Source organism: Malurus melanocephalus, unplaced genomic scaffold (assembly GCF_030028575.1).
Source record: "Malurus melanocephalus ecotype Western Australia unplaced genomic scaffold, MMel_1.1 scaffold_29, whole genome shotgun sequence".
Lineage (NCBI taxonomy): Eukaryota > Metazoa > Chordata > Aves > Passeriformes > Maluridae > Malurus > Malurus melanocephalus.
The window spans coordinates 2,585,730-2,600,971 of NW_026623261.1; the positions used below are offsets into that span (position 1 = coordinate 2,585,730).

The 15,242-nt window shown below is 36.4% G+C and overlaps 1 protein-coding gene across 1 annotated transcript in view; it reads left to right on the forward strand.

Moving 5' to 3' along the window:
- The window catches only part of TRDN (triadin), a 250,735-nt gene that overhangs the window by 105,524 nt on the left and 129,969 nt on the right, over window positions 1-15,242 (forward strand). The window contains 4 exon segments of the mRNA XM_057363578.1: window positions 1,473-1,532; window positions 4,059-4,118; window positions 5,465-5,659; window positions 10,307-10,366. Coding sequence (XP_057219561.1) covers window positions 1,473-1,532; window positions 4,059-4,118; window positions 5,465-5,659; window positions 10,307-10,366 — 375 coding nt within the window.

Genomic DNA, 15,242 nt, shown 5'->3' on the forward strand with positions numbered 1-15,242 from the left:
CATAAAGACAAACCGGAAAGACAAGAAAAACCTGAAAAAAAGGAAAGGCATGCAGGTAATTATTTAATGCCAGAATTTAGTTTACATTTGGAAGTACCCCAGAAAACTAATTCTCCACTCAATTTTCATTTACGTGTCCCCTTGATTGGAAAACAGTTACAAAATATTATGAATAAAAATAATTATATCAATTAAGATTTTGCAGAATTACACAGTAAGTAGCATTTTGTATTCTTTCTGCATTTTTTTTTTGTTGTTGTTGTTGTTGTTTGGGTTTTTTTTGATGTTTTTTTTCTTTGAGGAAGGGAGATAATATATTTTGTACTCCGGATTAGTATAATCTCATGATAATCACTAAATTTTTCCAACACTTGCAATAAAAATGGTTGCTAAGAGACTATGGTCATCCAAGAAAAAAGCACCTGACAGCCTATAAACACAGATAATCAGGCAGACCATGAGGAAAAAAAAAGCATTTAAAAACCAATACCACATAGGACCATTGCAAAGCCCCTGAGTAGGCCAGCACTAATTCTTTCAATAGTTGCTTTCAATAAATAGATAACATAGTTTACTTTCCCAGTTCTTACTTTATTTTTAAGCACCAACTCAATGCATGTTTGTGTTCCTAAGATAACCTCATATGCCAGAGTCAAACAGGGAACTGTGTGTTTACACACTCATGGTCCCTGTTGGCCACCTCAAGGCATAGCAGCACATGCACATATCAGGTCTGCACATCCATGGACAGGTTACTGTACAAACATTAACTATCAAAAATTAGCAAATCTGACTCCACACAGGAGACTATTCCAGACTATCCACCACTCAGTGACTATTGCACAACTCRGGTGTATTCTGAAACCTGACCCAGAAATTTAGTAACTGCAGAGTAGTTAATTTCAATTTGTAAAGTGGAAATTAAAAGCAAACAAAAAGCCCCAAAGAGCATTMGTTATAATGTCATTGCAATTAGATTTGTAATTAATTATAGTGCTTAATCATTCATAGCTGGAAAAACTGTTAGTTGTGCTGTGGAGTTCAGAAAATCCTTCAGAAATTAACCAAAGTACTAAACAAGAAAACTAAAAAAGAACAATAAACCAAAATAAACGAATAAATTACAGCATATAAATACATTTTTTGAAAATAACCAGTAAACAATAAAACATAAGTATAACTCTTCTTGACTACCTTCTTTCATGAGATTACAGCTGAGCTGGAAAGGCCGCTGCTCCTCCAGCCAATGGCAGAGGCTTCAGGGATGGACAGATGAGTTTTTGAAAGTTCCAATCCCATGTTTTGGCATCAACAACAACCAGCAGCARCTGATTTAATCTTTCTCATTCTTTGCATGGATAACCATGGTGCCTACTTTTGTTTCTTRATCCTTTTTCTCCWCTTTCTCACTTAAATGMAACATTTCTTTTTTGTCTTTTTRTGACCRTTAAGATTATTGGTTTTATTYCTAGCTACTCAGARAGAKAAACCTGAAAAGCCAGAAAAACAAGAAAAGAAAGSATCTTCTAGAGGTAATGTGGATCATCGTAAAAATGTGTACCATTTAAGTGCTAATATAGTTTGGGAAAGTGTTAAGTATTTAAAATACGAAGCTCTTCGAGTTCATGCCATACATTTTTTGGGTGTTCTCACTTTTGCTTGAGCAGGCCTTGATCAGACCCTGAATGAAGTCTTGCTCAACATGTTTTTTTTGCTTTAGTCCCTTGCTTTGGTGCACAGTTTATTATAAATCATTCTTACACAGCTAAAGAACTAAGCCTATGACTATTTTATTTGCATCCCTTGTTGCTTTTTCCTCCACAAAGGGATTCAGTAATTTGCCTGAAAAGGAGGTTTTCTCTTGTGTATTAGTTTTTCAGCCTGATGCAGACCCAGTGTAAGAGTGTTTATTGTCTCTCAGTCTGGGTCTTCCATCATACCCAAAAATAGAATTCAATTTTCTTGCCTTTATTTTTTCAATAACATTTTAATTTCAGTATATGATTTGCACTGTCCTCCTTGGCAGAAGTGGCTTTGTTTAAGATTTAAATATCTAATAATTATCATATGCATTCAGTATCAGAACGTGAGGGGTGATTTTCACTATTCTTTTGACTGAAAATTCCATCTTTGGCTATGATTTGGACAGGGAGATTTAAAAATTCAATCACCTTGCCCTATTAAGTCATTTTTTATAGACCAACATTTATTGTAGCTGGGCATTTGAATGTTTTTCTTGGAAGTTAGATACTTCCCTGAGGCAGATATTTCTATTATGATGCTCAATTTCAGTCTTTGTYTCTTTTTATTGAAAAAACTACTAATGAAACTTGAAAAAAATACTAATGTGTCTCAGTATCAGTTTCTTATGGCRTTGAGATTCATCTCTTGATGTTGAGATGCATGATTTAATTAGGTTTAATTTGAATATGTTCAGACAACATAGATACAAATGTACAAATCACCCTTTTTTGGACTTGACCGTACTCTAAGGAGAAATGGAAAACAGAAAGGAAGGAAGGAAGGAAGGAAGGAAGGAAGGAAGGAAGGAAGGAAGGAAGGAAGGAAGGAAGGAAGGAAGGAAGGAAGGAAAATGAAGACTTAAGGCCTTAAAAAGCTGAAAGGTGGCCACTGTCTATTCTGTCTTTTAAGGGGATATTTTTCCATCCTTCTTTCAGTGTATAGCTTGGAAGTGTGGGATTTTTTTTCACAAAATGAAATCATGCTGGAGTAATCCAGAGAAAATAAATGCCCACAGTGTCTGTGTTGATTTGAAAAGCAAATAACTTCCAAGAATCACTGAGATAGTCCTAATGAGCAGCCAGCCTGTTTGCCCATTTATCTTCTGCTAGCTAACCAAATAATCACTTAGAGCCTTAATGTGTTTAATAGCAGCCATGACTCCAGTCACTGACTGGAAAATTTTATGAAGAATTTGGACACTGTAGCTGCAGAGATTTGCAGCTGCAGGGGGACACAGCCATGCTGCCCTCTCTTGGGTGGTTTCCCTGCCATGAGACCCTATGGGAGGGCTTGTCCTCCAGAACACTTGTCCCCTGCATGTCCAAAGGTGCCATTCTGCCAGCACCGTGCTGCTGAGCTTTCCACTGCCAGGCCCATCTCTCTTTTCTCRGGGTCTGCTCTAAACTGGATTAGCCTCCAGCAGTGCTGAGGGGATATTTCAACCAGTTGCATTCCMYAGGAAATGAGAATGTTCAGGCCCARCTTYAGGGAATGGACGCACTGAAAATTGYRTGGTTACTTTCCATGCAGGCTTTGTCTGTGCTCATCACAAACACTCAAGGTAATTCTTYAGGCTCCAGAAAGCCTCAGTGGTATGAATGTTTTTTAAACACATCATCTAAAAACCACTATCTAAAAAAATGTTAAAACAAGTCTAAATATCAGTCATGGCTCATACAGGCTGGAATTTCAGGATGGAATTCAGTTGCAATTATGTAGTTATCAGTTGAAAGAAGGGTATTAACTCTCAAGGCTGGCTTGTTTTGGCAATCTGGTTGGTGACCAAGAGGGGAGAGACAGAGTTCTGCACAAAATTTTAACAGCCTTTCTGAAACACAGTCCTGTGTGTGTTTACACAATATATCTTGTGTAGACATGAACTCACTCGAGCTGGGCTCTGAAGTGAGCAGCAGACTCACAGCTGTGTTTGTAGACAATGAGCCCAAGCTAAGAAAAACACCTTTCTGAGAGACAAAYAGAGCCACATGGCTTCCTGTTGGTCAGAGCACAAGGCCAAGCCTGTGTCTGCTMAGAACTTGATGTGAGCAAGGTTGTGTCGTCTGGAATATGCAGTAAAGACATTCCCTAGAAAGCTCCAGCTCTGTGTGACTCACTTGTCTTCTGGAAAGGGAGCCTCAAAAGACATTTTGAAATTTTTTACCCCATTCTGCAAAATCTGTGAAAAAGAATTTTGGAAACTGATAAATAGGGATTTTAAGKAAATGTGAAATTTCTAGTGGTGATGTTTTGTTTTGGAAATATTTTCTTGTTCTTTGTTAGATTTTTTCCTAATATACAATTGTTCTCATTTCTAGTAACTCAAAAGGATGTACCTGAAAGACATGAAAAAGCTGAAAAGAAACCTCCTCCCAAAGGTATTTATTTATCTGTACTACATTTTTAAACTGAATTGACATTGAAATGCATAAAGTTTATTTTCTTTAGAGATTGTTAATTTTCATGAAAAGCCAGCTACAGTTAATTAAAATGAAATGAATATATAATTAGAACTAAAATGTCTGTGGAACATCCAGGGGATAATTCTATGTTTGATCCCTTTCAAAATCTGCTGAACTTTTAGAGATAACAATAAAATTATGAATCACCATTTCACTGAAAAGCAAGCCTACCTGCAAATGATCTGACAAACATTTTCACAATAACTAGTTACGGAGATTAATTCTCCACTAGACCAATACCTGGTCATGCCATTGGGTTTTTTTTTTAGGGAGAGTAGTCATGTTCTTGTATAAATATATGAATTCTGGTTTGCAATAGTTAGATATTTCAGTTTACATATTGATAAAATCAGTTTAGTGAGCTCAGTGACTTAATAAAAATRCAAGTCTAGAGCTTTACAGAAAACATAAATTTTGTATCTTACAAGTTTTGCCTCAAGGATGGAGACATTTAGATCTATGAAGAAAACAGAAGTATGAACAGCACACTAAACAGATTAGTTTAARACRTGTCCAGTGGAAGTTTATACTACTRTTGGATTTTCCAATGGAGTGATATAGAAATACACATATTGTGAACATCCATGGCTCAGGTGAGAAAAAGTTGCTAACATAAAAGTGGAAAGAACACTCAGGTCTCACCAAGCTCTGTGCAGCTTCAGTTGCCGATATTTAGTATTTAGAATTTGGTAGCTCTTCTTGAAAGCTTTCTCACTCTGATGAAGGGCTTCACATAAATTGGTCTCACACACTTTCAGCYCAGAGAACTGGTGTAGAGTCAGACTCAAATACTCGAAACTTCTTGGTCTGAGACCTAGAATCAGTGCATGAAAGCCACCCTTAAAAATAGCCACACACCATTTTTCCATCTTGCAACAGAGTTTAACTCTGATATCTGAAGTCTACACTTGCTCAGACTTTACCTGGAAGTACCTCCCATATTTGTTTKATTAATGACCAACATTTGTCTCCCTAGTTTATACCATAAAAACTATCATATTGTCGTTAGAAACTTAATATTATTTGGTAATTCTAGTATATTTAGTATCAGTCAAGTACGTGGTATAGGACTGAAGACAAAACCTGTTTGKATCCCATATTTCTGTTTCATTCTGCCTGGTTTGAAGTGATTATAGTTTTCATCAGTTGTTAATAATGAAGAAATGCTCATTAGTAGTAGCACATAATAAAATAAATGGCACTGAGTTGGGGGGAAAGAATGGCACTGAAAGCTTTTCCTTTATTATTTTCTTTATCTGCAGAGGAGAAGAAAGTAAAGAGCACTAAAGTGGAAACAAAAGTTAAAAAGGAAGTGAAGGATGGAAAAGGAGAARCAAAGACGGCAGAGAAGGTCAAGCAGGCAGAGACTAAAACARCAGAAACTGGGCTAATAAAAGCCAAAACGAAAGTTAAGGAGGAGAAAGCTCTTCAGACTGTAACAAAATCGGACAAGAAAGGTAAACAAAATGAGGAGGAAACAGATGAAGATCCTAAAAAGGTAGTAGGKAACATAGAGGGAGAATGGAGTTAAAACTGTCAAGGACCAAAATCCACCCATGAAAACGAAAGTGCAGTGCAAATAAATTCCACGTGAACTTCACACTGCTAGGTCAAGATTATAGAAAATAAAATAATTTTAATGTATGTAATCAAAAGKTGCTAGAAGTTTGTCATGGCTAAAGATTCATTTTAATTTAAATCCAAGGGCMAATTCTCTTGAGATAGGTCTGAGGCTTCATGGATTTGTTCAGTGGCATCTAATGTAGTAGACTCCTAGCAGAGTTACTTTTGAAAATACAGACTGTCCAGTGACCTTCTGGGAATTTTGGTTTATTTCTGCATCTGCATATGTCCTCTGTAACCATAAGGAAAATAGCAACAGAGAAAAGGGAATGTAATAATTTATCTAACATCATATTGTTTGAGACACTGTCAGGTTGTCAGGTATTGTATGACATAGTGGCAGACCTGCCTGAGGTAATTTACTATGAACAGCTTCCAAATTTTTCCTAGAAAAGAAAGAAATGTTATTACTCTGGTGAAAAGAAATTAAGTGATAAAACAGAGAATCAACATGCATCAACACTATATAGTTAACAAGCTGTTAGCCGTATGCTCCCCTTTGTCAGAGTAAGCCTGGGCTCTTCTACTCCCAGGCAGCACAGGCTGGCTCCCTGATTTCCCTGTGGCACTTCCATGGCACTAAGTACAATTTTGTATGAATGAAGGCAGCAGGGCCTGGCTTTCTGTATGAACTGTCACACTGCAGCCAYGGGATTATTCTGACAGTGAAAGAGGCAGCTCAGCGTTACATAACGCACCTATCTGATCCTTTCAGCTGTTAACCACAGGTAAATCGTTGTGCCTGAACATCAAAGAAGCCATCCCTGCCTGGATATCTGAATCTGCCCGAGCAGATTCTCTCAGGCTTTCATAATGATCGCTCTGGACCCCTTAGGATTTGCTTAAACTGTACTTTTCTAGAAAACTGAGAGAGTTTCGGACATAGCCCACTTTCTGACGTGCACAGTGTGCTGAACTAGTATTTTTTATTTAACATTTATTTGTATTCTAGTTACTTTTGTCTTTCGCTTGAAATATTGGGACCTTTGAGGCATGAAATCAAAGCAATATCTATCACTCTGATTGCTGTGACCAAGAAGAAAGTGCAGCAAATTTTTTAGTTTGCTTGKGAGGTGAAAATCTCTCATTTTTATGTTTGCTCTGGCAGAGTTTCAATGCACAGTGGGATCCACTCCACACTGCTCAGGATAAAGCTCCCAAAAATAAATGGTGTKCAGATGAGGCACCTTATTCCCTGACAACAAAATATTTTAAGTAGAGATCAAATATSATAGAGACCAGTAGAATAGTAGTGGGGTTTTGTTCGTTGGTTTGGTTTTTGTGGGATTCCCACCACCATCTTTAGCTCATAAATATTAGCAAAATTGTCYATCTTGATATCAAATATTAACAGATCACTTTGTAAGTCTGCTTTAGAGTGTGACCCCAGTGAATGTGCATGGAATCCCAGCAGGTGAACATGAGAATAAACAGCTGGAGTGGAGGAAGGAAGGARCCTCTTCAACTGCTTTTATCATGGGAGATCGGGCTACACACATCCAATGAAAGCTGCATTTCCTACTGTCCAACTTCCTTTTCCCACCATAAGCCATGCTGCCCAGCTGGATACTCTAAAAAATTCCATTTTTATGTTTTAGTCCCACTGTGACCCAAGGTGATCGTAATTTTAAAGTCAATGCAGTTTTGCTGAGATTTCCTGATCCTGCAATCTTTAGTTGCTCAAGGGAGTAGTTCTGCCCATTTATCAGAAACAACATAAAAAACAGAGCAGTGATCACAGAAAAGTTGTGATTTCCCTGCTGTTGAATCATTTAGTACAAAATTAAAATTAAAAAAGATAGGACATTTCCCTGGGTAAATCACATGAAGTCCAATGATAGACACAACTGTGAGTATTTTTATCACTAAGAATCTTCTCCCAAACTTTGACGTGATTTATTAGTACGTATATGAATACTTGTGCCACCATTACAGACCTATGGGTGAAAACTAAAATATGAAATTCTCCTTTTAATAAGGGAATTTAAATTAAAATGGATTTTTAGCCATGAACAGAAAGTTGAAGAATCATATTAATTTKAAATTCCTTAGATTTGAATCTTAACTGATTGGTAACATTCCTATAAACTTAAATAGGATGTTATAGTGCACCTTGCTGTGTCATATAAAAGTGATATTTTTGTTATTCAGTTTCACATTCTGCCTTCAATTTGTTTTATAAATCCCAGGTTTTTTAGTTGAGTTGCTAAAGAAATGTTATGAGGAGAAAATTAATACAAAATATTTTTTCTAAGGTACAATCAAGATCAATTTTTTWAAAAAGTTTATTAAAATTGCATTTCCACAAAGCAAAATAAAATAAACCCACAAAACCCTCCACAGCAACAACAAGAAAAAGGAAAAAAATCAACAACACTGTCTGTTTTATTCCTGGTCCGTATTACTGTGTTTAAAGAATGGATAGTTTTAATATCACGGRCCTCAGGCTATGTCTATATCAAAACTCAAATAGAACCAGCACGGGCTTGTTCTCTGCCCTGTGGTTCTCCATATGGTGTATTGTCCCATTTCATGTAGCAGCCTTTTTTGTAATGCCCCAAATGGTGCAGGGGATCTTCCCAACACCTAGCAAGGATGAAGACATCTTGTTTTGGCCAAAGCAAAGTAGGAAAACAGCTTTTGGGGCAAGAACTATGCCTTGCGATTTACTTTGTTGGCTAAAGAAGTGGCATTGCTCCATTTTATTTATTGATACTCACTGAGGCCCTACTGTAACTTGTCAAGTCAGTGAAAACATTTTACTGGCTTCAGTGGCTTTAGATGGGCTTAAGAATACAGATCTGTACAAACTTGTTTTCTCACACACACATTGCTACTTTTTTTTTTTTTTTAAATTATCATATAGTGTTAGGGCAGATATTGTAGCCTCAAGGACGGAATGCAAAGTTGGAGTCAGCCAGAATGATAAATTTTAATTCCTACATATGAAAGCTAAATTTGTTATGAATATGCATTAGAAGTTTTAAAGGCAAWGTTTACAGCCACAGCCCTGTGAACATGCTCAAAGATTTGCTCCAGGCTCTGCAATACTGAGTAGTATTACCCTGACCATCTAACACAAAATAGCTGCCTGGGCTTCTTCTATCAGCTAGAAAATTGTGCTTGGGTATTTGTTGAGCTGATAAACCTTTTCCTAATTTCTGCATCTGAAWTAATGACTTGAAAGCTGCAGTTCTCCATCCAAGGACTGCTGTAGCTGTCAACAGAGCAGCGATCACACAAATGCCTCAGCATCAACTGATGCACGTGTATCAATGAACTCTGTATGAGAGTAAATTACGTAAGGAGTGTTACATGGCATTTTGCATTTAAATGTAACAACAATGCCATTTAAAAAACTTTAATTATTCCRAAGCCAGCATAATTTTATTTTGCAGTTAACAAAGGAAAAAGTAAGTGGTTTTGTAAGTGAGTAGGACAGAGTTGCAGCGGGGGGTGGAGAGAGGAAGAGACGTAACTTCTTCAGTGTGGGAGCTGTGCTAGGAGAGTCTTGGACAGATGGATGAATATGCTTCACTCAAGGACAATTGAGASCCAACTTAACTGAACCAGAGCTGGCATTTAGACATCAACATTAGCTTTCAAAACTAATGCCCCTTAGAGTCCRTTGAGGCAACATGCTGTTTCTTCTGACAAACTGAAATATTTAATTTCAACTCAGTTACAACTGATAACTTTTCTAATTTTTCTTTTTATTTTCTAACCATTCTTAATGTTAGAAATTTTTATTAAGGTCTCCAGCTTTGTTTATGTATAGGAGAAATTAATAGACAATCAACACTTCTGAAATCAGTTTCATTTAGATTCAGAAATCTTTGTTTCTGAATAGTGTAGTTTTAAAATTTTAATATATATATACATATGTTTAATATATACATATATATTTGTAAAGGTTAATGTTGGGAAAATCTGTAGTGAAACAATAGAATTCTGTGGAAAATCTTGTTGCTATAGGAGTGAAAGTACACAGAGCTCCCTTTATATTCCCGTTTAATAAATGTATGTATTTATTATATGATTAAAATAATATTAGCAAAATACTGTGAAAAAAAAATTAAAAATTTTCAATCAGTTTTCTGTGAAATTGATCTTAATGGATAAGGAAAAGTCTATGAGACCTGTGGCCAGGCAGCAGTTTGCTCAGTACTTGTGCATGAGGTTAGAATAGATGCCAAACAAAGCGAACCCAGAAGGGTTGGTAATTCTGGGACACTGGAAGCTCTGCAGTTTTTAGCTAGAGGTTTTGAATGAGATCTGGACAACAAATTGTCAGTTTTGTAATATGTGAACTACTAGAAGGTCAGGAAAAAAACACAATTATTTTAATAATATGTAARGCTACTTATGAAAAGACTACTGAGGTGTTTTTGCATTGCCAAACTTTATCTTCACTGTTAAATACAAATGACATTTTAAATTTACTTTCTTCATTACTCTTCTTTTCCTTTTTGCTCTGTTAGATCAATATGCATTCTGTCGCTATGTGATTGACATGTTTGCGCAAGGGGATTTTTATCCAGGTATTTTCGTACATCATTGAACTCTGTTCTAATATTCTTCTGTTGCCCTGAGAGTTTTTGCTCCTTTATGTGTTAAGTGTGGTTTTTATTATTGAAAAGTCTCACAAGAGCAACAAAGAGTGTGCCAATTGTTTTAATAAAGCATAAGAGCTAATGGCTGTTTTATTAAAGCTTTTGATTTTCTGTCTACAATGCATGAATTAAAATCAGGTGTGTTGAAAGTAGAGTCAATGGAAGGATCTAGAAATTGCCAAAATCTTCCATGCTTCTTTTGGCTGAGATGCAAGAGGAAGGAGCTTATTATTAATAGCTTGTTATTTGTTTTATTGGTTTTTTCCCCCACAAATAGAAAGCCTTAAACTCCAAAATGCTTCAAAAATAGAACTTCCATTGTTGTTCTTAATATATAAAATACCTTAGCTGATCCATCATTTCTGTGTTTTATCTTCTCTCTTCCCACATCTCCATGCTAATCTGTTCTAATACAGATACCCTTCTCACCAAAAAAAATAAGATAGAGCTACTGATGATGACTGAGCATCATCTCATCATATTAAGTCAGTCTACCCTGACCTTATTTAATAAAAATTCTTCCTGCTGAAATCTCGCCATACTGTAGAGAGGACATAATCGTAGGAATGAGAAGCAACAATATTCATGAGAAGACTCAAGGAGAGGCTGTTTAAGGACACACTAAGCTTTGTAAGCTTTGTTTAGTCTGTTATTTGCTCGACAAGCTCTCCACTGGGACACCWCTGAATTAGTTGTGGTTTTTCTTATCTCTGCCTATGGCTTACATCCTCTCTTGACATGCCCAGATTTGGACAGGGCTGGAAAGTCCTAAGGATTTCTGAGAAACAGAGACTGTCACAAAGGGGAGAGGGACAACACGGATTTTTGTGGAGGGAAAATGAACAAGCTTGGGATTCTGTAGGGAGTGKGTTTGTGTGTCCTGTTCTCAAAGAGTAACGTGGAGAGGTAGGGAGTTCCCTTAAACGAGAACAAAATAGTRCATCACCTCTAGGACTTCTAAAGACAGCCAGTTATAAACAGGGATTGGTTTAGGCTTGGGGGGAAGAATGATTAGCCAAACCTTCCAGAGACTTTTGGTCAAGCTTTAATTTAAAAAATAACTCCCTGTATCAATGCGAATGACCTATTCTCTGGCTTTACACAGCTGTATCATCAACAAATCACATGAGAAATACTTTARTGGAGATCTTCAGGATCTTTTTTGTAGTTCCCTGGACATTTACAAACAGCGGTGAAAAAGCTCTTTTTACTCAGAAGGCTCTGTGGCCCCATTTGACACTCTCTTGAGGCAGAGCAGACATGCTGTAGGAAGGCAGGGCTTGGGTCTTTTTAGTTTTGACCTTTCCAGCTACAAGGAAACTGGGAAAACCATGAAGAGGTAGAGTGAGATAGGGAAATCTACAGTGACTTTAATTTCAGAAGATAAAAGACACGATTCTTGCCTTCCAGTGTTTGTCTTGTGTCATAGCAGTGTGCTGGTAAGAAACCACAGGTTAAACTGCTGAAAGACATTCAGTGGAAATTGGGTGATCAGATGGCCTTACAAGTGAATGAAAAACTAGGGTGACAGATTTAGGCCCCAAAAAGTGGAAATAAGTCATAAGCACCTTAAGTAATCAATGTGTAGGTGAAATGGAAAAGAACTGACTCTTAACATCTCCCAAAGTCCACTTGTGTCTGCACCTGTAAAGTAACTGCTTTATGCTGTAGATGGTCATTTGGTCATTGTGCTGAAGCCAGATACATTTCTGTGTGAGGCAAAAAAAAAAAAAAGCATTGCCTTCAAAACAAGCTTTAGTCAACCCACTGGCTGTGAAAGGCAATGCTGAGGAATCCAGACTGTGTTTCTGAGGAGGCAGGTAGAGGTCAGGTATGATCAGCCTTGATTTATGGAAATCATTCAGGAAAGTGCCACCAAACAGGGCTCGGTTAGTGTTTGTTACTGCCTTTCTCAGGMAAAGTTCTCATTTCATGCCATCCTTGTGTCAACAGAAGTATTAYTGGAATTAATTTTATTGAATAGATAAATGTGGGGAAAACACTCTTTAATAACCCTACTATCTATTTAACTTTAAAATCTGGTATATTTTATCCTTTTATCTGTCTATATATTTTATGGCGAAGAACTTTGCCCAGACAAAGAGTTCTGTGTGCAAATCAGCTGAGCAATTTAATTGCAGTCACCTTGACATTGCAATTCTTTCAAACAAGGAGTAATTTCTAYCAATCTCGATGTTGCCATTTGTGAAAGAGAATCTTTTTTTTTGTCATAGAAAATTCCTTCACATAAATATATTGGGATTTTCTATGACTGATTGCATCAAATGAATTTCTTATTCCTTAGGCAAAACATATGGATTTATAATGTCAGTAATAGTAATATCATTCAGCATTTTTTCTTTCAAAGTATTTTTACAATGTTTTTATTATGAAAAAATGTATACAATACTTCTAAGACTAAATTACTTTATTTTCATTTAAATTTTAAGCAAGAATTTATAGAGCAGTGGCTCACTTAATATGGCATTTTATAGTGCTCAAATAATTAACAATAAAAGTAAAGCTCCAATCCTTAGGTTTCATTAATAAATACACTTTTCAAAATATATCAATTAATGCATTTTGTCAGTCACATCAATCTGTTGGATGTCAGTTAATGCTCTTGTGCTGATTTTAACAAATGAAGCTGAAATGTTCTTTACTTGCTCAAAGTTTCATCATGACACTGCAGTTTTAGCAATAAAAAATGAATGAAATGTACACAGGGAATTCAARGAAGCCATATAAGGAAGAATTTTTGCTAAGCTGCTTCATGCAGCATCAGTTGGTTTTCCTAAGGCTCCTATTTCACTTTTTATGAAAGAGAAATATTTGAGGTTCTCAACCCTTTACAATAGATAGCAGTGAAGTTTTATCCACAAATTCATTTTTCCCCAATCCAGAAGTCCTTCCCATGAATATCACAACTGCAACAGTGACCAGTTGAGGTCTACTGAGACATTTATAAGTAGCCCACTCGAGGCCTGCTGCATACAGGATAAAAATTACTTTCTGAATTTATCTGTTGAGAAATGGACCTTAAAAATATTTTTTACCTTCTGTCTAGCATGCTTGTGATAAGTGACAATTTCTCAGAGGGACTGCTGAATCTCCTTTCCTCCAAAGCATAGATTTTCTGATTTTATTTGTCCCTGGACTGCATTTTCTCAGCTAAGACCGTACTGTCTCAGCATTAACAAATCGCTCTGTCCAAACTGCTTTGTACTCCTTTTATCTGCCTGTAAATGAAGGATTAATATGCATTTCTTTCAGGGTTAATTTTCAAAGTTTTCCTTATAAAGATTAAAACCTAAGGTGGAAAGCTTGTTTATTAAGAACATTAGTTATGAGTGGTATCTTTCTTTTTCTACTGRCATTTCAGAAGTCAAATTTAACAGTTTTGATGCAGAAGACAACTGACTTACATATAGATACAATCTATTCCATGTATTTGATAAATTGTTTCATATTCCTCTATTTTGTTCTGAGCAATATCTCTAATGTTTTTATTCATAGTTGTATTTTTTTTATTGGTAGGAGAAAGGGTTCTATTTTAGTAGAATTTTAAAAATTTGTTTTCGTAACTATTTTTTTTTGGCCTTAGGGGGTTTGAAATCATCACCCATGTGGACAGATTTCAGCAGCACTAATTTGTCACTTCTTTAGCATGGAGCACATGATACTCTAAGTTAACTGGGTCAACTCTATTTTATCCCCTCTGTGCCACACGCCTGTTTTCCCACTCTTCCTCTCCTTTCCCTGCAATGCTTGCCAGCCACTAYTCAGGCAGATCAAGGAGCTGTTCTGATGAAATACCTTTTTTGTTTTGCAGCTACTGAAATAGGATTGTTGTATGTCTGTCTTTCTGCATGGCACCTCAGCTTGGGGCTGTGCATGCTGATTTAAGAGTCATGAGCATGCCTTGGATCTTTAGTCACAGCATGCATCTTTTTCTTTCTCTCAAGCATGTTGTCTACTCATGATCTGATTTTTCTTTCTTTTTTATCACTGAGAAGTGTATTTTGCATGCATAGTTTTACTCTGTTCTGGTTTTGGTTAAATCATTTGCATTTCACAGTAAACCCAGCTCACTACTGGATGATCTTTACAGTTGCCTAATTGGCAACAAAGACAGTGGGAGCACAGATGTGATATTATTCACAATTTAGACTTTCTAAAATCTTAACACTGAAGAACATGGTTACACTATGTATCTGTTTCCAACAGCAAAGGAATGTGGCCATATGATTTCTTTTCACCAACATACCCTGATATTTTCATTGTGTATTTCCATGCCAGGGTCCCAAAGCCTGATTTTTGCTGATCTCATACTGTTAAAAAAAAWTTGCCTTGGAGAAATTCACCAGGATTTCTGGCATGTGTACATGGCAAGAAAGTATTCTATAGAGCAAAAGAGTCATCCCACCTTCTCATTAAATAAAATCATTGAAACCTTACCTTTTGCACATATGCTCATGGGGAAAAAAAAAAACCAAAAAAGAAAACCCTCCTCTCCCCAGCAAACATGAAGAGTCAAGAAATTAAGGCAAATTGTGATGACTGTCCATGGGGAATTTTACATACTGCTTGGTCCCAGAAGTCTACAATTTTATTCCTAGGCTTACCTCTTCTCCATTCTCAAGCAGTATTCTGCCAAATAGAAGGGATTATTGTTATTACACAATACAGCAATTCAAGAATTTCAAGGCTGTCAGAATGATACTTGCAATTTAATGTTAAAAAAATATGGAGATACCAGTATAAAGGTACATCAATATTGAAAGATCATAGACTATATTACTAA